At 30.3% G+C, this 26,479-nt stretch overlaps 3 protein-coding genes and 1 non-coding gene across 4 annotated transcripts; 2 read left to right on the top strand and 2 right to left on the bottom strand.

Annotated features, from left to right (window-relative positions):
- The first annotated feature begins 13,713 nt into the window (after positions 1 to 13,713).
- Trnap-agg (transfer RNA proline (anticodon AGG)) lies at positions 13,714 to 13,785 on the top strand. Its single transcript has one exon. It is a non-coding gene; the product is annotated as a tRNA-Pro (tRNA).
- Positions 13,786 to 14,179: 394 nt separating this feature from the next.
- On the top strand, positions 14,180 to 18,886 carry LOC103576115 (SH3 domain-containing kinase-binding protein 1). The gene is made up of 7 exons (XM_053738141.1): positions 14,180 to 14,464; positions 14,726 to 14,966; positions 15,056 to 15,562; positions 15,633 to 16,217; positions 16,309 to 16,413; positions 16,479 to 16,757; positions 16,849 to 18,886. The coding sequence occupies exons 2-7, from the start codon at positions 14,808 to 14,810 to the stop codon at positions 16,960 to 16,962; spliced, it is 1,749 nt and encodes a 582-aa protein (XP_053594116.1). The 5' UTR covers positions 14,180 to 14,464; positions 14,726 to 14,807; the 3' UTR covers positions 16,963 to 18,886.
- A 199-nt stretch (positions 18,887 to 19,085) lies between these two features.
- Positions 19,086 to 20,066, bottom strand: LOC103576118 (uncharacterized). The gene is made up of 3 exons (XM_008556164.3): positions 19,689 to 20,066; positions 19,399 to 19,629; positions 19,086 to 19,323 (listed from the first exon to the last, which is right to left on the bottom strand). Exons 1-3 carry the CDS (start codon positions 20,062 to 20,064, stop codon positions 19,127 to 19,129), a joined length of 804 nt encoding a protein of 267 aa, XP_008554386.1. The 5' UTR covers positions 20,065 to 20,066; the 3' UTR covers positions 19,086 to 19,126.
- A 60-nt stretch (positions 20,067 to 20,126) lies between these two features.
- Positions 20,127 to 24,543, bottom strand: LOC103576116 (adenylate kinase isoenzyme 1). Its single transcript, XM_014440432.2, has 6 exons — positions 23,979 to 24,543; positions 21,461 to 21,625; positions 20,966 to 21,309; positions 20,775 to 20,900; positions 20,526 to 20,711; positions 20,127 to 20,441 (listed from the first exon to the last, which is right to left on the bottom strand). The coding sequence occupies exons 3-6, from the start codon at positions 21,149 to 21,151 to the stop codon at positions 20,370 to 20,372; spliced, it is 570 nt and encodes a 189-aa protein (XP_014295918.1). The 5' UTR covers positions 21,152 to 21,309; positions 21,461 to 21,625; positions 23,979 to 24,543; the 3' UTR covers positions 20,127 to 20,369.
- Between the last annotated feature and the right edge of the window lie 1,936 nt (positions 24,544 to 26,479).

The raw sequence follows: 26,479 nt of genomic DNA, 5'->3' as shown, positions 1-26,479 counted from the left end.
TTAATGTCCGGTGAAACATTAATTTATTTGAAAAGAAAATTGGAAAAAATTCCGTCGCTGGGCTTTTGAATTTTTTTTCGGTCTTCGAAATATTCCCGAAGATGTCCAAAAAATTTCAAGTCGCTAAGTCGACGCGGGCTTAAGATATCTGGTCAACCATCAGCTGATGTGTAGTGAAACTGTGATTTTTTTGAAAAAAAAATTTTAAAAAATTCTGTCGCTGGACCTTTGATTTTTTTTTCGGTCTTTAGGATATTCCTGGAGATGTTTATAAAATTTCAAGTCCCTAAGTCCACGCGGGCCAATGATATCTGGGCCTGGATTAGATAAAGTCCGGAAACTTTTAAGTCCATTTAAATTAAAATAAAAAAAATTGTTTTAATCAAACATCGTCGCTGACTTTCATAATTTTAAAAAAATGTAAACAATGTAAAATTTTCATTCCAATCCGAGTCCGATATCACGACTAGAAAATATCTCGTTCGGTACAGTCACCTCAAAAAGTTCTGAAATACTCCTCTGACTGATCTGCTAGTTTTGTTGGCTAGTTTCAGCGACATGGTGTATGTGAAGTAATTGGTATTCTCAGCTTTCAATGCGTTGATGCAGAGGTTGTATATTTCCATGTTGGCTGGATGTATTTTGGTGAAAGATTCATCGAATTCACGTACGGTAAAATCTGAGGATTTAATTTGATGTGTGAGTAATAAGGTAATTGTTGGTTTGATACCTTTAATTTGTGTATAAATCGGTGGTGGTTTATTTCTTGAGAAGTTTTTTGGATCTGTTTGTTTATTATTGGTTTCATCGTTAGTTTCGTTGTTGATAGGATTTTTGTTATTATTTTTAGGCTTTTTTATATTTTGTGGTGTGAGTTCATTGGATGAATCGTCATCTGTAAGAATCGTGTATTTATTTTCTGTGTTTATATTGTTGTTTTTAAGTACACGTCGAACTTTCGCGGGCTTGCGTGGTGTTATGAAATCATCTGTTATCATTATCGAACTGCCATCTTCCGAGTTTTGGCTGGACTGCGAGGAAGATCTACTTCGTAGGTGTTTGAGGTTAGGTTGTGGATTACGGCGTGGTCTTTCGGAATCTTTATTTGCCATTAATATATTTCTTGCTATTAAACCCGCACTGAGATTTTTGTTAAATATTTTGTCACTAATTAGATCTTTTTTGTAAACAATTTTTGGCCCTATAGGGTTATTATGTTTATTAGTGTTCGCGCCATTGGCGCTGTACCCTCTTGGAGGTTAGCCATGTGCGTGAGGCACCAGTACTTATATTAAATAAATAATGGCAATTCACGCAGAAAAAAAATGTTCACTAATTATTAAATTAGTGAATTATCACTCAGGAGTGACCGACAAACAATTTTGGTTGCGGCACAACACTTAAAATAACTTTTATGCGACTTGCAATTCACTAGCGATGCTTCTCCTACCGTGAACGGAACGAGACTGAGAAGGCTCGTTGGTTTTTTTTTTTTTTTTTTTTTTTGAAAAAGACAATTTTTATTGATCACATACAAAGATACATAGTTGAAACAAGTTTAGAAATTACTTAGAAAAAACTCGATAAATATTATATTTAATTAATGCTATGCTACTCAAGGTAGATCTCAGCATTTACAAAATAAATAAATAACTTACTAAGTTGGCCATATTTGTTAATTAACAATATTACGTTAATATATATTATTAAGTTAGATGTAAAAAAATAGGTATTAAAAAACATCTGAGCTCTTTAGGGGGAGGGAGATGGGAATTGGGAGGGTAAGTGGGAGATATTTACATGAAGTATATTACATATTTACAAATAATATCTAATGATATGCGTAGAATAGTTGCTGTCTTATTCTTGACAGATGATGTTGGATATACTCAATCGGCGGAGTTATTGTTTCCAGGTCGTTCTTTTCCGGATTTCATCGATGTATTTGGCGTCGTTTTTCAGCCACCAGTAGTTTTCGTTCAATCTGTGATTGTCTTTAATGTCGACTTTAGGTAGTGCTTTGGAGAATTCAAAAATTTTTTCTTGATCATTGTCAATAATTATTTTTTTGCAGGTGCAGTGACGTTTTATGTGGTAGATGATGGGTAGATTGAATTCATTCTGAAGCATTCCAATTTTATCACAGAATGTGAACATTTCTGGGGTTAAATATCCAGTAGAGCATCTATCAGTGCAGGTTCCGTCACTTGGACAGCGTACGTTAGTCATTATTGGGTTGTCAATATTTTGGTAACTCGCGTAGTAGTTGCGGCATAACTTTAGGTAGAAGCAGTCTAACCTGGTTATGTTCGCCATGTTGTAGATGTTGGCGTTGCTGATTCTTTCTCGGTAGTTCGTTTCAGCTTTTCTGTATTTCCGTATACACGATCTGAGCGCGGATCTCTCAAGTCTACGATATTTTTCCATCACTGTCGGGCCCATATTCCACAGCATTGGGGCTGCATATGTAATAAGAGGTCTTATTAGCAACTGATAACATATGAGTTTAGCTTTGATTGATAGGTTGTTATTATAGAATATTCTCGAGTTGCTTTTTATCGCAGTCCTTGCTTTTTCGAGCTGGATTTTGTGATGTTTTGTCAGGTGGATTAAGTGATCGAATGTAACTCCGAGATATTTAACTGTTTTTTTGACTGGGATTTCAGTTAATGTTCCGTATTGGTCTCTTACGTTGAATTTAGCTGCCTTTATCCGGTTATATTGGGATATTTTCAGGTTCTGACATGGTCTTCTAAAGAAAATTACTTCACTTTTGGAGCCGTTGATTTTCAGATTCCATTTAAGATAGTGTTCGTTAATTTTGTTTTTTCTATCTTGTAGTTTATTAATGATTTTATCAGCGCTGTTATCCGCAACATATATTACTCTATCATCAGCAAAAGAGTTCGAGTTGACTCCATCTGATTCAAGATCGGCTGCTGAGTTGGTATCGCAGTCATAGACATTGAAGAGGATTGGTGATAGTACTCTTCCTTGCTGTAGTCCTTCTTGGATAATGAAGCTATCTTTAGATAATAATTTTCCATCCCAGGTGTAGAAGAAATTACCAATTATCATATCGATAATTAAAAAAATCAGTCCAATCGGGAAGCTTTTCGTTACCATGGTGTATATCAGTCCATTGATCCATACAGAATCGAACGCTTTCTCTAGATCAAGGAATACAGTTCCCACTATCAGGTTATTGTGTAGGTTGCTGTTGATGTCTGACAGGAGTTTGTTGATTGCGTGTGTAGTAGCGTGTTTCCTTTTAAAACCAAACTGGTTGTTAGGGATGACTTTCTTATCTTCTATTATGATGTCCAGTTGCTTCTTGATGAGTCTCTCGAAGATTTTGCTTATACTCATGGTCAGGCTGATAGGTCGGTAGCTTTGAGATGCATCAAGATTTTTGCCTTTTTTAGGAATTGGTAGTACTTTAGCTGCTTTCCATCTTTTAGGATAGTAAGAGTTGTTAATAGCGTTATTGAATAATATGGTGTAGTCCTTGATGACATTTTCGGCTATATTCTTGAGTACGATTGTGGGAATGTTGTCGAGTCCAGAGGACGTTTTATTTTTTAGTTTTTTCAAGATGACCATGACTTCGATGTAGTTGTACAGAAATTTAGGATCTCCGTCTTGTTGTACTGGGTAGTGGGCTGGATTATCTTCAGAGAAATTGGTGAAGGTTAGGTTGTTTTTCGTCATTTTATTTTTTAATTTTTGATGTCCTCAGCTAATTTATCTACTTTTGTTTTTGTTTGTGTACCAATGTTTGTATATCTAGGTGAATTGATACTTTCAAGATATTTACCGATTATGTACAGTTTTGTGTCTGGGTCTGTGGCTATTAATTCATTGGTGTTAGTTAGCTCCGGATATTTTTGAGCTAGATGTTTGCTGAGAGGGCTATTATCATTAGGTATTTTTAGAGTGTTAATACTGATGTCTGTATGTGAACGAAGTAGTCTATTAATTTTGGGAAAGAATTCTTGTGAGTTCTTGTAGTCTATTGCTTTAATTTGAGCTGTCCAGTAGCTGGTGACGGTTTTCCTAAATTCTTTGTGTAGAAGTTTATTGATTCGGTTAATTGTTGCTTTGATTCTATTTTTTTCTTGGTAACTTATTGCTGTATTGTCAAATTGTCTTCTTAGGAGGAATGATTTATATGAATGAAGACGTTTAATGTTTTTGTTGTCATATTTGATGAAGTAATCCTCTTTTTTTTTTACTTTAGGGATTGCGGTTTTTATTGTCTCACAGATTTTATTTTCCAGTAAGTTGATGAAGTTGTCAATTTCATCAATTGATAAGTTCCTGTCATAGGGTATATTTATGTCATCGGTATATGTCTTAAGAAGTTGCTTGTTGAATTTTCTCCAATTTGCTCTTTTGTAGTTGAATGAAGTTGGATTATCAGCAAGGTTGTCGTTCATTCCTGGTGCACATTCGGTGATGTCGATAGTGAGAGAGATCGCTAGGTGGTCACTGTCATACGGTAGTGTTTTCAGTTTGCCGTTGTAAGTCTTCTACATCCATCCTCATGTCTATCAGACAGTGATCTAGATAAGAATTGGCTTTTGGATATGTTGGTTTTTCAGGGGATAGTAGAGTGATTTTCAACTCAAGGTAGTTGTTATCGATCCATTCTATCAACTTGTCACCTCTATCATTTGATGTTAAATCTCCCCATCTTATATTTTTGGCGTTAATATCTCCAGCTATTATGTAGTAGTTATGACTTTCTCCAAGTTTGAATTCGACCATCAGCTTATGGAGCTCCTTGATGAATGTTTGTCTAGTGGCTTGTGTCGCGTATATGCTGATAATTGTGAGATTAGTTTTTGGGTTGGTTTTGATCTTGATTGCTGTAAATTCTATTACCTTGTTTTTAGATGAGTTAGGATAGTAAATGGTTGAATATTTATATTTACTATAAATTGCGATGGCTGTGTCTCCACCTTTGGTAGAATTAGGTCTGTCCGTTCTTATAATGTGATGGTTGTTTAGCTGCACTTTATGTTTGGCGTTAAGTTTGGTCTCGGAGATTAAACAAATGTCGATGTTGTGCAGATCAATAAATTTTTGTAGGTCATACCTTTTTTTGAGGGTGCCTATTGAATTAGCGTTTATTGCTGCAATTTTGATTTTGTTGTTGTTGTGTAAGTCCATTATTCTGTCATGTATATGTCAGCCATTAATTGGTCGATTCTGTTTGAGTTATTATCTATTTTTGTATTTAATAGTTTTAGTTCATGTAAGATTTGTAATTTAAAGGAATTTAACAGGTTTTCTATATTGCCCATATTTTGATCTACATTGTTTGCTTGAAGTGGTTGATGAGTTAATGGTGGTTCTTCAAATGGCCAATTTTTATTGGGTCCTGGTGTTTGTTTTCTGGGTAGTGGTGGAAAATAGTCATTATTATTATTATGTATTGTATTTATTTTATTCGCGTATGATATATTAGGATTTATATAATTATTAATTGCTAGTGAAATATTTCTCTTCCTTATGTTGTTTTGTTTTTTCTCAGCTTTTTTAGCCACTGCTAGCAGTTTGAGAGCTGGGCATCCTTGGTAATTAGCCGAGTGTCCTGTTTCGTTACAATTGATGCGTTTAAGTTTTCCTCTGTCTTGGACGTCTTTGAGGGTACAGTCTTTTGATTCGTGCTCTCCAGCGCATTTTACGCAGATGGGGGCTAGTTGGCAATTCGAGCTCGAGTGTCCAGTTTGTTAGCATCTTTTGCACATGTAAATGGTTGGCTTCCTTAACCTTTCCCATCTGATTGGTTGGGAGAGCAATTTCTTTGTTCTAGTTAGTGATGCTGTTAGACTATCATGGGTAACTGATACCAAAAAATGATACTTCTGTGGATTTGTTTTGTCGAAAATCATTTTACTTACTTTGGTGATTTTAATTTCATTTAGCTGGAGTTCATCAAGAGCAGATTTAACTACTATTTCATCATAACCTCCCCTGATGCATTTTAATACTATTGTTTTAATTTTTAGTTGCCTAGGCGTGTAAGTGAAATATTTTGTTTTATTGGTTTTAAGTATTTCTATTATCTTGTTGTGGGTTTAATTCCGATGATTTGTACAAATATCGGTGGTGCACGAATTTTCGGAGTAGTCTTTGGAGCTGTTTGCTCTTGGTTAATTTTTGTCGACTGTGTTTGTTTACTTTTTGATTTATTGTTTTTCCCGCTGGCGCTTGCATCTGATACTATATCTTCGTTGTCAGATAATGCAGAGTATGTGTTGTTCGTCTTTATCCTCGAGGTGTCGTTAGTTTTAGGTATTTTAACTGTTTTGCGCGGTTTTTTAAAATCTGGTTCGCATTGCATAGGAGTGCCATCTAACGATCCCGTGTCAGACTCTGACGATGTCCGGCTTCTGGGATGTTTGAGGTTGGGTTTTGTTGATGTAATTGTTGATTTTATTTTTTTTATTAATATTTAGAATATCTCGGGCAATCATTCCTGCATTTTTGTTAGTATTAAAGATCTTGTTTTTCCAAACTTCACTTGAGTACATTAGATTATTCACGTTAAACGTTTTTGATGAATTTTGTGACTGCTTGCCCGGCGCGTCACGTCCGGCCATGTTGTCACTCATGTGTCCTTTTTCCAATCCTATTTATTTATTTATGATAAATAAATAGTGGATCCAGGACATTAATAGGGCAAATTATTTTGCACAAAGGCTTAGCGTAGTGTTCGCGCAGAAATTTTAATTTATCGCAACACTTTTTGGTGAATTAAATTTGTTATACAGACGACTGCACAGAACGATCCTTCTCTCACCGCGAACGAAACGAGACTGAGAAGGCTGGTTGGTTTTTTTTTTTTTTTTTTTTTTTGAAAAGTAAGTTTATTAATTTCTCTCAATTACATAACAGGTTTTTCATTAAGTATAAAAATTACTTAAAAATACTTTAACATATTAATACATCATGTAATTTTACTAACTGGCTACGAGCAGTAGATCTCGTTAGTTATAAATATTAAATTATGATAATTTTGATATTACATATCGTTAAGTATGAACATTAGGTGTTGACATATTTGGTTTTTATAGATGTAAAAAAAAATTGTGGTGTTAAAAATACATCTGTCATATTTATGGGAAAAGGTGAGGCTGAAGGGAGCGGGACGATGAGACAAGGTGATGGGAGGAGTTATATACATATATACATATTTACAGTATTGCATTAATATAAATACTTAATACACTAGTTTGCACTTTGTTATAAGATTAAATGCACTTTTAATTCGCTGAGTTGGCCTGCTGAGTTTAAGAAGCTATTGCTCCCACAAAGTTCTTCTTCTTATTTCATCTACATGAGCTGGGTCTCGTGATAACCACCAATAGTCGTTCGATGCTTCGAAGTTAGTTGTTGTGTCTATTGGTGGTAACGCCAAGGAAAAGTCCAGGTTATTGTACTCGTTAGAGTCAATGTTGATTCGGTGATTCATACAATGTCTTTTCTCATGATATATGATTGGGACATTGCGTTCGTTTTGAATTACACCTTTACGGTCACAGAAAGTGAATAATTCAGGTGGTATATAATCAGAGCTGCAGATGCTTGCGCAGGTCACGTCGTCGGGACAGATTAGATTGTTCATTATGGAGTTGCCGATGTTAATGTAGCTGGCATAATAGTTCCTACAGAGTTTGAGGAAGAAGCAGTCGATTCTGGTTATGTTAGCTTCTTTATAGATGTTTTTATTGCTGATGCGTTCACGATAGTTGGTATCAGCTTTTCTGTACAATCTCAGGCAAGACCGCAGCACAGATCTTTCGACTCTGCGGTATTTCTCCATGACTGTCGGCCCCATATTTCAGAGAACTGGGGCAGCATAGGTGAAGAGTGGCCGAATCAACAGCTGGTAGCAGATGAGTTTGGCCTTTGTTGACATATTCCTGTTGTAAAATATTCTTGAATTAATTTTGGTAGCTTGTTTAGCTTTTGTTAGTTGCAGCTTGTGGTGTTTAGTCATGTGCATCAGGTGATCAAAAGTAACGCCGAGATATTTTACGGTTTTCTTGACAGGAATTTTGGAGGCTATTCCTAGATTGTTAGTGACAGTTATATTGGCTGCTTGGATCCGCTTGTATTGAGACACTTTTATCTGCTTGCATGGACGTCTGAAAAATATCACTTCACTTTTGAGTGCATTAATTTTGAGATTCCAATTAAGATAATACTTATTGATTCTGTTCACTCTATCTTGTAATTTGCTGATAATAATGTCGGAATTATTTCCAGCATAATAGATGACGCGATCATCAGCGAATGAAAGTGACTTGATGCCATCAGAGTTCAGGTTAGCAGCTAAGTCTGTGTTGCTGTCGTAGATATTGAAGAGTATTGGTGAAAGAACTTTACCTTGTTGAAGTCCCTCAAGAATCTGGAAGCGGTCTGGGGATAGGAGTTTACCGTCCCAGGTATGGAAGTAGTTACCTGTCAGCATATCCAGTAATAGTAGCACCAATCCTGTGGGGAAGTTATTGGATACTAAAATGTAGATCAGGCCATTGATCCACACAGAATCAAAGGCTTTTTCTTGGTCTAGTAGTACTGCGCCAACTATTAGGCTGTCCCGAAGGCTATTATTGATATCAGAGATGAATTTGTGGATGGCGTGTGTTGTGGCATGTTTAGCCTTGAATCCAAATTGATTTTCAGGTATGATTTTTTCAGTGAATATCACGATGTCAAGTTGTTTTTTAATGAGCCTTTCAAATAATTTACTGATGCTTGATGTCAGGCTGATTGGACGGTAGCTTTGTGGCGATTCCAGATTCTTGTCTTTCTTCGGAATTGGGAGAACTTTAGCCGCTTTCCATCTTACAGGGAAGTAGTAATTGTTGATCGCATTATTAAAGATGATTGTATAATCACTGATGACTCTGTCAGGTAAGTTTTTCAGTACGATCGCTGGAATTTTGTCAAAGCCCGATGACGTCTTGTTGTGTAATTTTTTGACAGTTGCAATTACCTCATGATAGTTATACAGAAAGTTGATCTCATCATCTTGAGAGGAGGGATAATAAGCTGGATTGATTTTTGAGAAAACAGTGAAGGTTTGGTGTTCGTTCCTCAGTTGATCTTTTAGAGTTCTAACTTCATCAGCAACCCGGTCTACATTATTTTTGGTAGTTGAACCATAGTTGGTGTAGCGAGGTGAATTTATGCTCTCTAGATATTTACCAATTATGTAGAGTTTGGTATCAGGGTCTGTAGCAGTGATCTCTTTGTTAATAATAAGATTTGAGAATTTTTGGCTAAAGTGAATGTTAAGTTGATTGTTGTCTACTGGTACTTTAAGGGTATTGATGTTTATATCTTTACGTGGTCGGAGCATTCTGTTTATTTTTGGAAAGAACTCGTGAGGATTCTTTTAATTGATGTTTTTTATTTGAGCTTCCCAGTACGCTGTAACAGATCTTTTAAATTCCTTGTGCAATAATTTGTTTATTCGTTTGATGGTTGACTTAATCCTGATGTTTTCTTGGCGACTGATGACTAAACCTTTGAACTTCCTGCTGATGAGATAAGATTTGTAAGCGTGAAGTCTTATAATATTTTTATTTTTATATTTAATAAAATAATCTTCATTTCTCTTTATTCTAGGAACTGTTTTTTCAATTGCCATATTTATTTTATTCTCCAAGAGTGTGATGAATTTATCAATTTCCTGGATTGAGAGATTCCGGTCGCTGGGTATGTTGACATCTTCGCTGTAGTTCTCAAGCAGAGATTTATTAAATCTACGCCAGTTTGTTTTCTTGTAATTGTAGGTCATTTGATCATTTAAATTATTATTTAAGAAGCCAGGATGAATGTCATCGAGGCATAATGTTAATGTGAATGCCAAGTGATCACTGTCATACGGTAAAGTTTGAAGCTTGCCGTTGATGAGATTATCTACTTCCAGTCTCATATCTATGATACAATGATCAAGATAAGAGTTAGCGCTAGAGTAAGTCGGTGTGTTTGGTGACAATAGTGCGGCTTTGAACTCTATATGATTGTTCTCCAACCAGTCGATAAGTTTTTCGCCTCTATCATTGGACGAAATGTCTCCCCAAGTAACATTTTTAGCATTTAAGTCTCCTCCAATAACATAGTAATTATCACAATCATCAAGCCGAAAATTGTTCATCATTTTATGAAGCTCCACTATGAATGTGTTCTTGGTGCATTGTGTGGCATATATGCTTATGATGATGAGGTTAGTTTTAGAATTTAATCTAATTTTAATTGCAGTGAATTCTACTACTTTATTTGTTGTTGAGTTAGGTTGATGGATAGTTGTAAATTTGTATTTCCGGTTGATGGCTATTGCAGTACCTCCTCCTTTTTTGGAGTTAGGTCTGTCTGATCTGATGAGTTGATGTTGTGAAAGTTGGACTTTATGATTAGAATTTAATTTTGTTTCTGAAATTAGGCAAATATCGATTGTGTAGTTATCGATAAAGGTTTGTAGGTCATACCTGCGTTTCAAGGTGACTATGGAGTTGGCGTTAATAGCCGCTATTTTTAGTTTGGTGGGCGCAACATGCGCCATTATTCGTCCAAACCAATAGCAGACAATATTTTGTCTATTCTTTTAGCGTTTTGGTTAATTTTATAGTTGATCTGCTTGATTTCTTTAATTATATCGTTTTTGAAGGAACTGCATAGTGATTCCAGATCGGTGATGTTACCCTGGTAGTTCATGTCCGCTGGTGTTGTTGGGTTAATATAACTTGATGTTTGTGTCCTTGTTGGAGGTACTTTTGGTTTAGGAAGCGGTGGAAAGCTGTTATTTTTATTTGTGATAATCATGTTGGCGTATGATATGTCAGGATTGGTATATCTGTTGATAGCATTAGCTAAGTTCCGTTTTTTGGTTTCGTTTTGCTGCCTATTTTGGATATTGATTTTAGTGATCAATTTGAGTGCTGGACATCCCTTATAACGTTGGTTCGTCGTTGGTTCTTTCACTCGAATAGCAAAACAGTCGTCTATGTATATTTATATATGAGACTTTCAGGAAAAAAAAAATTTTTTTTTTTTTTAGTACATCTTAAAAGTGTCTTTATAAAAAAGTATATACTACTCAAATTTTTTGCCTAGTTATTTACGAAATAAAGAATATTGTTTTTTATGTATTTTAAATTGAAAAAGGGAATCCACCGTGTGCTAGCTTTATGTTTGAAATTTTAGGATGATTTTTTCTTTCTTTCATTAAAGTAACTTTCTAGCTGTATTTAATAAAAAAAAAAAAGAAAATTTTTTTTTCCTGAAACAGTCTAATGTGTATACATATAGTTTAATTATGATAATAAGTAAAGCTGTCTCAAGTATACATATACATATACATACTTAAGGTAGCTTTGCTTATTATTATAATCAAATCATTGTCATAGTATGCACATTTTTCAGACTGCTTCCATTAAGGCTCCCAAGTTCTGACAAAAATCAAAAATACTAGAGCACCCTAATGTAATATCTCTTGATCGCTCAAGGATGAATTTCTTTCGCGTCGACACCTTTTTTTCATACCCTTCTTCGACGATAATTGGTAACTGCTCCGTTCCATCCACATCGCTCTCGATTACATCTTTAAAGGTGTATAAAAAATCTGCAATTCCCTTCCTTGCTTTGTTCACTTCGTAACTTTCAAATTTTTCTCCGGACCTGCTACATATCATGTATCCATAAATACACGCATGTACCCCGCAATTGCCATCAGTAGCATCTTGGAAGGGTATGTTTTCTGGGCTGTAAACTCTCCAATCTTTCCATCCTCTTGACTTACTGTTTCTACTCTCTCTTGACATCGAAATAACCCGACATATTCGTTCAATTAATTCTGGTGGGGCATTACCGTGAAGGGAATCAAAGTATACCATGATTTTAACCCTTCGTTGGTCGCGCTTCACTGCCCGCCTTCATTGGTCGTGTGGTTAGGGAATCGCCGCAATGTTAATTTTCTTACAGTGTTGCCAAGTATACTTTTAAGTAAGCGCGGTAAAATTTGAGTTGGTATGAAATAAAAATTAATAATTAGCGCAATAGAACAATGAAATCAAATGGATGATGAAAGTTCCTCGTAAATTAATAATTTTTTTATTGAAAAATTACATTTTATAACATTCACATATAATTAACAATTATACATAAGAACATATAATAAGAACAGAAATTATATATATTAAGAATTATTATATAAGAATAATGACTTGAATTTTTTTTAATCGTTTTAAATACGATTTTTAAAAAAATACTATTTGGTGACTCTAAATAGTTTATTAAAATATTAAACATTATATTATGTAGATTTCATATTTTTTTTAAAAACTAATGACTTCTTATTAAGTTAAAAATAAAATCACATTGTTTATCAGCTATACCAAGCTAACATACGACTAGTATTCTTCAGCATCCGATAGTGAAATTTCATGACATTTGATGCATGTAGTGACGGTATGTTCTTTACAGATAGAATTAGCACATTTGCAGCAAGCAGTTTTGGATTTTCGGTTTTTTTTCTTTGGACATAAATAACATAAACCAGCTTTAACATCATCAATAACATTATTATTATTACTGTCATCTTCACTGGGGTTATGGGAAGAAATAATGCCTTTTATTTGTTGTCGTAATTCGAATGGTAACGTACACTGAGAAGACCTTTTTACGAGAAAAGGCATTGTTAAACTAATAGCTAAACTTTTAAGAAAATCTTTTCATTTAACTTTTTTTAAAATAATCTAAAAAAAATTTGTTATAAATTATTATGATATTAAAGGTAGCGGTCACTTGATAATTTTTTAATTTTATTTAATAAACAAATTTGTTCCGAAAAATTATTTTCAAAAAATTGCTTTTTTATTTATTAAAAATTTCTACATGTCAATTTTTTGACTCATTTATTTTTAACTCAATTTAATTATTAAAAGAATTCTTAAAATTATGAAATATCTGCTAAATCAATTTTAATTAAATTATTTAATATTTAATTGTAATGTAGTATCATGACTTTAATTTTAATCATAAACGTTATATTCAAATATTTTATCAGAGAAAAAACTACGTACCGGTTTAATGCTTTGATGAGTAAAGTATTAAATACTTTTGTAGTCACAGTAAAATTACTTACAATAACATTGCACAAATAAATTAAATAAATAACTTTATGGGACATGCGCATAACAACTATAACAGCTGATGACGGCCATATTGTTTTTATTTATTCAAGTTTCATACGATTGGCAACGCTGCGAATAAAATTTCATGGTCGGGTTCGGTCGCGCTTACGGGAAATCGCCGCGATTCCATGTTCTTACGACATTTATTATTTAATATCTAATTAACATAAATACCTACAACTTTAAAAACTGTTTAGGTGCATGCTAAATGAATTGAAGAAGGAATAGCTAAATTTTTTAAGGCTGGAAAAAATTATTTTTTTTTTTATAACGAATTGAAAAAAAAAAAGCGGGGAATCGCTCATAGCGCGACCAACGAAGGGTTAATGAATAAATACTGGGCACTAACAAAACACATCAACTTCGCAATATTTATTTGTTACAGTCAAGTTCATTAATTTTATATACTGCTTGCGCATTAATAGTATAAAAACACATGAAATAGAGAGACGCTCTCAACACACGATCTATCTCGTACCGCTGCCGCCCCGAGACTGAAGGCTCGTTGGTCTAGGGGTATGATTCTCGCTTAGGGTGCGAGAGGTCCCGGGTTCAAATCCCGGACGAGCCCTCTTTATTTTTTAATTTTTTTTTTCTGTCCTTTTTTTGTATATACATTTATTTAAATCAGTGCTGCCAGAACGTGCGATATTTTTACCCCCTCCTGCCATTACACTCAATGCTATTTCATCTCAGGAGGGGGTAAAAATATCGCACGTTCTGGCAGCACTGATTTAAATGATAAAATTTATTTTTCAACAATGTATTGTCATATAATATTCAATTGATTTTATGCTCCAATTTGTTCTCATAAAAAAAAATATAAATTCTTCTTTCAACTGGAAAATTATTTGAAGAAAAAAAAAATAATAATAAAGAATTTCCAATATTATATTGTTTATAAAAAATAATGATAATGGAGCAGATAAATGATAGTAGTAGTAGCAGCAGCAGGTAGTGACGGTGTTGTATGTTACCCAGATAGCACTGCCGTGCCAAATGGTTTTCTCCTGAACTCCTGATCATAAAATTGAACATATTCAATATGGCAACTCTGTGACACATTACTACACTGGTATAGGCAGCTATAAGTATATATCTTTACCTCTACACCTTTTTACTCATCGTAAGAGAGATTACTGCTGTCAAATTCGCTTGGGATACGCCTAAAACACTTGTCGATTAAATAAATGTATATATATACGTATATTTGTTTATTTATATCGCTCAATTACTAAACTACTTAAATTGTAAGTTATTTTTAAATAATATATATATAACTCTTTCATATGATAAATCATCATTGAAAAAATATAATAATAATTATTATTTAAATATGATAGATGATAGTATACCACCTTAAATGTTTTTTAAACTCATAGTCACATCATGCTATACTTGTATTTATTTTTATCTGTACTAATAAACTAATTACAATTAAATAATTTTTTTTTGTATAAGTTCAAGTATAAAATAGAAAAAAGAATGAAATAATGTATTTTTGTTTAAAGATTTAATGATTTAATGAAGAATTAAATATAAAATTGGTGGAGTCGAAGTGGGTTGCTGTAAAGATAGAGGAATCAATAAATAATGGAAGCCCTAGTTGAATTTAATTATGTAGCACAAGAACCTGATGAATTGACAATAAGAAAAGGGGACATCATTAAAGATGTTAAAGTTATGTCTGGTGGATGGTGGGAAGGAACATTGAGAGATAAACGTGGTATGTTCCCTGATAATTTTGTCAAGGTAAGTTAATTATTATTGTTATTATTATTATTATTATTATTATTATTATTATTATTACATAAATCTAATAATGTTTATTATTTGTTCAGGTGTTGGAGACAAGTGCAAGTGCTGTGAAAAATGAACAAGTTAGTGTTGAAATTAAAAAGGAAACAGTGACACTTCGTAATGGATCTGTTGTTAATAATACCATGAGTAGTAATAGTAGTTGTAGTAGTAGTAGTAATAGTAATAATAATAATAGTATAAATCATAACCATAGTAATAATAATGGTAGTAGCAATAGTATGAACAGTTCGACGAGTAAATGGTGCAAAGTACTTTTTAGTTATGATCCATGTAATGAAGATGAATTGACATTAATACCAAATGACATGGTTGAATATTTGGGTCAAGTTGAGGAAGGCTGGTGGACTGGACGATTGCGTGGTCGGGTTGGAGTATTTCCATCAAATTTTGTTTCACCCCCAGCTACTGCTGATGATACTAAAGAATTGTGTCGAGTATTATTTTCTTATGAGGCAGCTAATGAAGATGAATTAACGCTTGCAGAAGGCGAAATTGTAACTTTAATTTCACGTGACGCACCTGATAAAGTATTTATTACTTTAATTAATATGTATAAATATATCTATTGTTTATTATTATTTTTTTTTATTATTATAGGGCTGGTGGAAAGGTGAATTACGCGGTAAAATAGGTTTATTTCCAGATAACTTTGTTCAAGTATTACCGGCAAAAGACTTACCCTTACATCAAGAAGATACTAATAAAGTGAGACCATTAGAATTAAATAGAGGTTTAAAAACAACGAGCACAAGTAGTTTAAAACAGTGGAATACTGGTAAAAAAGGTGAAAAAGCTTATGTACGAAAAAGTTTAGATACAAGAACATCAAATACTGAAAAAAAAAGTGTTAGTCCAATATCACCGGTACTTGTTGGTGGTGGTTCCTCTTCATCAGTATCTTTAGCTTCTTCTGATAAAAATTTACCTGATAAAAAAATTATTAATTCATCCTCACCACCAATTTCCTCTGGTATCAAACGACTAATTAAGTGTGAAGATATAACAACTGGTAGCTCAATATTACCGCTGGAGGCTGCTGATAGTAATGAAGGAATTGAGGAGGAATTGGATGGAATTGAAAGAGAAGAAGATACTCCACTACTACATCTTACAGCATCTCGAGTTAAAGCACCACGACGACGTTTGCCTTCCAGTCATCATCACACTCGTCAAGTCAGCACTGTAATTATTATTATTATTATGATAATTATTATTATTATTATTATTAATATTTGTTTTTATAATAATACTATTTCGTTATTTAAAAAAATAGGAAAATACAGTAACTACTAATGGAACCGTTGATACTGTAGATCAGTCGAGAAATGATGATAATGAAAACGGAACTGGAAAAAATCGACAACCAATTGCACCATGGGTATGTAATTTGTATATAATTATTTATATTTTGCTATATATAGATTTTCTTAAAAATACTTGTAGATAGAGGAATTGAAGTTAAATCAAATGGAAAAAAAGAAAATATCGACAGACAAAGTTGATGTAAAAAAAGAAAAAAATAGCGTGAATGAATCACCAATTCATAGTATTTCTGACAGTATCGATCAGTTACAAGATAATCAAGACTTACAAAGACTTAAAGATAAAGACAGTTCATCGTATCAACGAACTAACTCACATCTACCCTGTCCAGTATCGCCGACAACTTCTGGAACACCTGCTTACGTTCCATATCGACTTTACAGCCAATTGCTTGATCGAGTAAGTTATTAAATATGAATTTCATTATACAATTATTGATATAAATATTATTATTATTATTATTATTATTATTATGTTTTTTCATAACTAGGTTGCTACACTTGAAGAAAGACAAATAGTATTGCAGCGAATGGTAATTCAATTGTCTGAACAAGTAGGCCCACTGTTAACTAATTCATCTTCAGTAACTGGTAACAAGTCTTAATCGATCCCTACTTTTTTTTATCGTTAATATTAATATTTTTTTTTATTTTTTAATTATTATTTATAATAAGTATTTAATACCATACATGCTACCAATTTATTTTCTTCTATAAATTTATTCCTTGACTGTCGATAAATGAAACATATTTAATATACATACCAGACTATCAGACTATAATATATATTCGTTTGGAACAAACATATTTTTTTTTCGTTCCTCATTGAAAATCTTATTCTACATGTTAAAATAAAAATTCAGTCAAATTTAGAACCCTTATTATAAATTTTATGGACTGGAACCACGTCGTTGAAGTTTTCCCATACTAAAAGCATGTAAATCTAGATTTTTTTCTTTTCATTGAATAAAATTCAGCCCCATACTAACGTATCTTATTGGTTCAACGTTTTATTTGAAAAGAACTGTATACTTTTTGAAAAAGCCTGTATCTGCTTAGCAGTTACTTCAACGTCAGTCCGTGTGTAAACCTTGAAAGTCTAATTTCCTATGAAATTGATGATTTTTTGTTGTTAACTTATAAACAGTTTACTTTAGAAAAAAAAGTAGACATCATTTTTTGTAGGAAATTTAGTCTAATATAAAAAAGTTTTTATGAGTCGAATCTCTAAAATGAATATTTAAAGAGATATATAAACTTAAAGTCATTCAAATTCAAAATTTTAGCAAAATGAAATATATCTTTTTAAACATTATTTTTACAAATTTGACTTTTATGAATTTTATTGTAGAAGGCTGAATTTCCTACAAAAAATATTGAATAATTTTTTTCTCTAAAGTCAACCGTTTAGAAGAGTAAAAAAACCAGCAATTTCATTAGAAATTAGGCTTTCAAGTCTTTCACGCGGACTGTTGTTGAAGGCACTGCTAAGCAGATACAGACTTTTTCAAAAAGCATACAGTTCTCTTTAAATAAAACTTTATCATATCTTATTGGTTCGGAGTTTTATTCAATAAAAAAAAAAAAATTTTAATTTACATGCTTTGAGCATGGAAAAACTTCCACAAGTTACAGTTTTTAATTTTGATATTAAGGGCTTAAAATTATACTGAATTTTTATTTTAGCCTGTAGAACAAGATTTTTTAATATATATATTTATAAATAATAGTTAAGTTGTTATTTATTAATTGTGTACAACGAGTTGGCAATTACTTTATCACTATTGTGATACAGTATTTTTAATTATTTTATTAATAATTGATTTATTTTTAAAAATAACAGCGTCTTGAAGTTAATGCGAGTTTTTATTTAATTATTTTGCATTTATTAGTCAGTGTGTTAATCATTATCACACTCCGTCCATTAAATTTTCACAGTTATATTGTTCTTCCTAATAGTTTACAAACTACAATTTCTCTTATTAAAAGAAGTTATTTAATATGATTAGAAAACAAAAATTTTAAATACTTTTTAAAGTTTTTGAATTCTTTTGAATCGCTCTTCTTATGGGCATTTAACATTGCAAATCGTTTCTCTTAATCAGAGATTATTAATGTTTTTATTTTTTTAACACCGTGCCAATATGTAACTGATGCAGTTTAAAATACTTCAAGACTTGATTACATTTACTTTATTTTATATTATTGGTGCTATTTTCTTAAACGCCCAATAATTTTTTTTTATAATTTACGAAAAAACAATAATAACAATAATACATTCCTATTAAATAATTTGCATACCGTGATAGTTGTTTTATCTTTTTGTACTTTTATAATAATAATAATAATAATAATAAAAATCGCTGGCTCGGATTTTTTTCAATTTATAGAGAATAAATATTTAAATTATTTACATTAAAAGGCTATTGTGCAGCACATAAAATTTATTAAATATATTAGTATTTGATATTTAATATTAAATATACATAATATAATTACATTAATTAATAAGAGAACATATTATCGCGTACTTAAAATAATTAAATTTAAAATAATCTAATAACTGTATGTACATATAATAATAATATATATTCTTTATTCTTTATGATTATTGTGAAATATATAAAAATATATTATTTTATTGACATAAAAGAAAATAAGAAATGTGTAATAAAAAAAAAAAAAAAAAAAAAAAAATTAAATAAAATAAAAATTTCAACACCACGTAATAAAATTATATTTATCTCGAAACAATAATCGTGTAATTATTTAATCATTTTTAATAACTTTTACTCTAGGTAATACTTCACAAATAAAAGGTAACGGTTGAGAGCAAGATAAAACTCTCCATGCAGGTGTTTTATCGCTTATCAATGATTTAGTGAGAATTAAACCGACACATCCACGTGAACCAGATGGTTCTCCTTTATTCCAACCACGATAATCGAAGCAATTTAATGGCTCATCTATTTTAAAAAAATATAAATATTATCATTTAACTGTTACTATCATTATTATTATTATTTTTACTATTATTATACCGAAATCATTCTTCCAAAGATTTTCTTTACTGCTTCGACGATTACTGAGTCCAACAAATACCGGTGTGTCATTATTACTGATAAATTTAGCTAAACCTTGAGTTCTTTCTTCACTAACAATATGTGCCAATTTTCCATTTATGTCTTCACAACTTTTCTGTGCTTCTCTATAACTTTTTGATTCTTCTGAGATAACAAATACACCCACTCTTGGCAAACATCTTACTCTTTCTATAATTTTATTTTGTTAATAATTATTACTTAAATTAATTATTTAAGTATTTAATTACCAGGTAATAATTTACGTGGATACATGCTGTAATAAAAAAATTTATCATCAGATACGAGTGAATCAAAAGAATTTATTTCAGGACACTCCAGCAATTGACAATTAAATTTATAGTTATTGTGATGATAATAATTAAACGCCATTGCTTTGCGTATTATCGCAAATTCTTGGCATTGTTTTAATGTAGTTGCATTTAACATTAATAATATTGATTTCATTGAGCGTGAATATTTTTTTATTAATTTATACTTAGGTACAATATTATTACTATAACTATTTACGTTAAAGCATCTATTAGCTTCAACTATCAATAAATAAAATAAATAAATATATATTATTATTACTTTAAGTATTTTAAATTTAATTCGTGGTAACATTGTTTTATTATTATTTTTATATCACCGATAAAGATCACAGTAGTTCTATCGAAAAATGGATTTCAAATAATTTATAACATTATTTATATATCTTCTTTTTGATTTTTTTAAACAGGAAACGTCATTAAATAATTGTGGGTGATAACATTTATTATTATTATCTACTAGTTGTACCATAATTTAGTTAGCCTTGAACTTAGTTTACATAATAAGCGTAAAGCATATGTGCCATTATTATTATTTTTTTATTTTTTAACCAAGGTCTTATTCCATAGATTGAAATTTATTTATCATTAATTCGATGTTTAACTGAATAAAGGCTCTAGAGCTTTGGAGGCCTCACTAAAAATACCATCAATAGTACCTTCGGCATTTATCTATAAATACATTAAAATAATATTTATTAAATAGCAGAAATAAATATAAACATACAATAAATGTATATTTATACAAATACTTACTCGTACGACTTTATCTTTGTAGTGTTCAACAATTTTATTGTTTTTTTCGTTAAAAATTTCGATTCTTTTAACAATTGTCTCTTCATTGTCATCAGCCCTTTGAGAAACAGCAGCACGCCCAAGTAATCTAGTTTTCATAGTATCATTTTTAACATCAAAAAATAATATTAAATCTACCGGACATACCTGCATTACGTAATAAATGAATAAATAATTATATATATGTAATAATTGAAATAATCTACTTACGTCTTTTTCAAATTGAAGACCTTGTTCCAACTCACGAGGATATCCATCAATCAAAAATCCTGTTTTAGTACTTCCGTCTTGACGTGCTTTGTCCATTCGTTCTTTGATCAATGATAACACAACATCCTAATTTAAATAAGTAAATAAATATCAATAATTTTAATTAAATTAAATAAATAAAATATAATAACCGTAGGAACAAAAAGTCCTTTGGACATGAGATCCTGAAGTGATGCACCTCGAGAACTTCCACTTGCAACCTCTTCACGTAATAAATCACCACTACTTATATGCAATAATCCATATTTGTCTATTATTTTACTGCATTGAGTTCCTTTTCCACAACCTGGTCCACCAATTACCCAAATAGTCTTCATTATTTATAATTCTTTGTTTTAAATTGCAGGCGTATTGTGTAGAGATAATTATCAATTGAACCAACTGATGAGATTATGAGTAAAAACACTTTGAGACTGATGATAGTAAGACTGAAGATGTGGAGATTGGCCAACTGCCCATTTGTTTCTACCTTGAGCTATAGATAAATTGTCTTATATTTTATTTTTATAACATTTAAATAATTGTAATAACAGAGTTTAAAAAAAAAAATATTTTAATTACTCAAGTGAAATAAAATTTGTTTTAAAAACAATAATTTATTTATTTTAAAATTCATTTAAAATTACCTGATTACAATTTTAATTTCTGGATTTAAAATTATTATAAAAGCTGTGACAGGTGATAAATTATCACAATTCAACACTTTAGATTGCTATAATTTTTTTTTTTATATACAAACGATCAATTAAATAAGACCACGTGTGCTACCTCCCACCACGCCCTAGAATTTCCTATATGTGATATATAAAAATTAGCTTTGATTACTAAATAATTTTTATTTAATTTCATAGAAATCTATTTTTGCATTTTTCCTCATGGTGGAATTTTCAAAGAATTTTATCATAATTTATTATATAATTCATCGAGTAATTTTCAAAAACACGGATTTTATTTGAATAAATTCTGTTCTGAGTTTTAAAAAATACCATTAGCTCAAAAGCTTATAGATATATATTAGGTTGGTCCTTGTAAAGGTCACTTTTGAGTTTTAACTGTTACACCCTTTCAAACTCTTCCAAATAATTAAAAAAAAATTCCTCTAAAGTTGTAGCCCTCAATTTTAATATTAACCCGACCTCCAAGACAGCGGTAGTTTTAAATGGGAAAACACATATATTAAATTTTGAATATTTATATCTCTGGTAACATTAAACGGAAAAATTTGAAATTTGGTAAGAACTTAGTTACTTGTATGATGTTTGAAAGGGTGTAATAAAAAAATCTTTAGACGGCTATTTTCTTCTAGACTCGAACAAATTTCTTTTTTTTTTCTTTCTTCCAATTTTTTGCTGTTTGTTGACCATTAAATAAATGTTTGATCGTTTCTATTATTTATATGGGTTTTATTTATAATTTTGGAGATCAGTGATTGAATTTGTCCATTTTTTAAATTGCGAATTAAAGACTTTTTATATTAGATTCATTTATTTTTAATTGTTATATAATTAATATAGAATCACTTGCAAATTTTGTGTTATTATAGTATATTTATTGAAATACATTAGAAAATATAATTTTTTCTATTTGTGACAAAATCTTAAGCTGTTGTAAAGTGTTCGGGAATTATTATGACTATCGATCATAGAAAACATTTCCTTAACGCTTTACAACAGCTAAACGTTTTGTCATAAGCAGATATCTTTTTAACAGAAACTTTTATCTTGATTATGTATAAAGAATGTCAAAGCTAAGAAAATAAGATATATTTTCCTTTTTTTACTTTGAGTTTTAGGATAATTTTTCGAATTTGAATAAAAGTTTAAAGTCACATATGATTGATTTCTGTATGTTTAAAATTCCATTATGCTGTCTTTGGAAGTTCTCGACCTCGAAATTCATCAAAAATGACAAAAAAAAAAATTAATTTTCAATTCAATTTTATCTTCCAACTCAAAAATAAAGAAATAATGAGAAATCTACTTCAATTTCGAATGTCGGGCGGCCTTTTTTTATTTTCATGTTTTATTTCATTAAAGTTAAGAGAGTATAACATTAAATTTTGTATATAACACAGAAATTTGTTCATATGTGTGGAATTAAGACAATAATAATTGAATTTTATAATTTAAAATGCAATTATTATTAAAAATAACTAAAATTGTTCAATTAAAAAAAAAATTAACAAATATAAACACGAACTTCTATTTTTTTGCAATTTTGATACATTAATATTTCATTGGCACACGTTATACCAGAGCTTAGTGGCAATTCAGTAATATGCATTTGCATATTATGAACTAATAATCAAATTAAAAATAACATTGATAATATTGGTTTTTCGCATATTATCGACTGCAGATGAAATTTATTAATTTGGGGATTTTATACCAAGAAACAACATAAAAAATATAATTCTAGCAAAAAAAAAATCAATTTATAATTCGTAATAAGTTGTAGTTTTGATAAATGGTTTGATTTCAATAAAATTATGTTTTTATTTTATTTTAGGATAACACGAGAGATGCCCCAAAATATAATAAACTTTAAAAATTTTTCTGAACTTTTTGAAAATTTTAATCAGTTACCCTGATACAAAAGTATCGATTTTGATAGTTTTTGAAAATAACTTTGATGAATAACCGAAATAAATGTATAAATACATCATGGAGTGATCGGGTTCTAGTTCCCTGATCGGGTACTATGTCTTTTAATTTGTAGAAGTTTTACTCAATAAAGTTTTATAAATAATATAAACTCGGTTTAAATAAAAATCCAATATCCGAGATACCAAAATAATTTGTTTCGGTTGTTTCCGGCTTATAAATCGGCTCGTACACTGAAAATACTTTAACGAGCTTATTGGATATATTTATTAGAAAATTATTAATAAATAATAATGTTTTCAAGTAGTAATTAGTATAAGTTATTATTAGTATTAATAAGAATAATAATAATAAATGTTAATATTTACTTTTAGAATGTCTTTTTAGAGCTTTTATTAATTTGAATATTTCTGATTTGTTATTAATTACTTATTTGTTAATAAAATGATTCTTATTATTATTATTATTTTTATTATTATTGAGTTATACAACATACAAACGAAAATTTTAATACAATTTATAATGTCTAAAAATTGTATACCTATGGGTGCATTCCAAAATGTGAACGGCTGTTTCACCTAAACAATTATACATATGGAGTAAACTTCCGATAGGTGCCTGCAGAAATCGAAAGAGCATGGAGCAGAAATTTTCTGGAAAAAGATACTTACGAAATTCCCCTCCTCCTTTAAGTGTAGATAGTATTAAATGAATTTTCAAGTTATACTTTTCTAATTACGTCTTAAAGAGTTATGTCATTCAAGTGATGAAAATCTTTCGAAAAAATTTGTTTTACACATTTGTTCGGAGATTATTAAAATTACTGTAAGAACAATTTATTAATAAATTAACAGAAAAATAAAATTCAAAAATTCGGTTAGTACAGCTCAGCCTTAAAGAGTGAGAACTAGAACACATGCGTTGTCACAGTACAGGAATGGGTATGTTATTTAGATACGTTGAGCGTACGTCCTTTGATTAATAAAAAATACGCATTCAAAGAAAGCGGGTAATTTTTTCAAAGGAACGTATGTATATCGCACCTAACACAAACGTCGGGTACAAGCGGTACGAGACAGCGTAACTCGTAGTAGGGGTACGAATGAAAAAGGCGGAGGTACTTATTGGACAGGTTTTTCTTAGCAGTTTACCATAGCTCCCTTAAGTTGGCGGGGGGAATTCGATTTTTGGCAAATTTTTTTTAGCAATTCGTTTGTTCGTCGATTGTTCGTCAATGTTCGCTATAAATAATTATTTGTTCGTTCTTTATTTTTTTTTAAATAAATTTTTAAAAATTTATTTGAAGTTAGCGGTGACTATACTCATTTTCTATCTTTTTTAATTTTTTTTCCATTTATCTTGATTTGTTTGTTAATACCCCACCAAAAATAGCGTTTGTTTGTTTGTTTTTATATTTATAATTAATTATTAAAATTTTAATTATGCCCGTTGATCTAATAGTAGTTGTGCGCATGCGCAAGTGTCTGCTCTAGGTTTAAAATTTTTTATTGTTTTCATTATTATTTATGTTTTAATTAAATTAGTAATCTTATCAAGTAATTATCAAATCCTGTTGATCATCTAGCACATCGTAAGAGTATCCAGGTATTTATCGGAGAGAAATGTCAATAAGCCACAATAAAATATGAAACGAAAGAGTCCTCAAAGAATCTTAGAAAACCACTTTTAATATTATTATTATTATCTTTATTTATTTAATATTTAATACACTCGACTAATTATTTTGTTTTATCAATATTAATTATGTATTAAAAATACTGAAAACATTTTAATGTTATTTTCATTTACTCTTTTATAATTTACCGCTCTGTTTTGTAACTTACGTGGTGTGTCACCTATTATCAAGTATTTTAACTTGCCGTTCAACTAGTATTTTTGTGTTACACAGTTGGTCTCATAAATAGTTGGTAAACCAATTACTAAATTACAAGTATCATCGAAGTCAATAATAAATAAATATAATATTGGAGCAGGTTTGTAAAATTAAACTAATAATTAATTATTTATTTAATATTAGAGTAGACTTATACAATTGAAGTTATTAATTATTCATTTGCGCAATTTTTATAAATTTATATTTTGCGTCTACATTGAGACTCAAAATAACTTAGCCTAAGAAATTTGATGAAAATTTTAATTAATATTTATTATTAAACATCATTTTATAATTAAAGATGTTTTTCTAATTTTTTTTTTTTTTTTTTTTTTTTTTTTTTTCCAAATATTAAAATTTTTTTTATTTTTCAGTTTTGAAAACAATATTTTTATACCACTTATCAAAATGGAGCTCAACTCTATAATGTTTCACCAATCGGATGTGATTCTTTCATCTAATCTCCAACATTATTTGTCCTTCATTTATATGTAAGTATATTACCATTAATTATTAGTACTGCTATTAATAATTTTTACATCATTTTATTTTTTAATTATAAATGTGTAAGTATTTATGATCTTGGCGATTCTTGGAGTAGTTCAAATGTTATTATAGAAGTCACAGTTTATTGAATTGTTAATTATTTCAAGCTGAAATTTATATTTATAATTTTACTAGCCGACCTGATAATAACAGATACAACAAAAAAAGAATTAGCGAAATCGGCCCAGCCGTTTACGCCCGATGCTGTAAACGAGGGAAATCAGGATTTATTTGCATATATAAAGATATGCATTAAGAATATTCAAACTTATGTTTGCGTATTGTTTGATTGCGATTTTTATGTATGGAAAGCGCCCAATTTTAAGTAATAAATAAAAATTTCTCTTTAAAATTACATCGTTTTTAATTTTATGATCGGAACGTTTTAATTCCGTTTTAGGCATCGTGGGAACTGATTAATTATTTTATTGTTATTAATTTCAGATTTTTTTATTTATTCGAACACCTTTTTAAGATGAATTTTCCCAGTGACAACAAGGAAAAGTTCAGCAAAATTATTAATTGGAGTTTATTGGTAAGTAGCTAGTTTTGCAAACAGTAAAAAAATTATCATTAATAATTTTTTTTTTTTTTTTGCACAT

The sequence above is a fragment of the Microplitis demolitor genome, chromosome 4, assembly GCF_026212275.2.
Source record: "Microplitis demolitor isolate Queensland-Clemson2020A chromosome 4, iyMicDemo2.1a, whole genome shotgun sequence".
Taxonomy (NCBI): domain Eukaryota; kingdom Metazoa; phylum Arthropoda; class Insecta; order Hymenoptera; family Braconidae; genus Microplitis; species Microplitis demolitor.
Note: the sequence above shows the minus strand (reverse complement) of the source record. Positions and strands in the feature narration are given on the sequence as shown.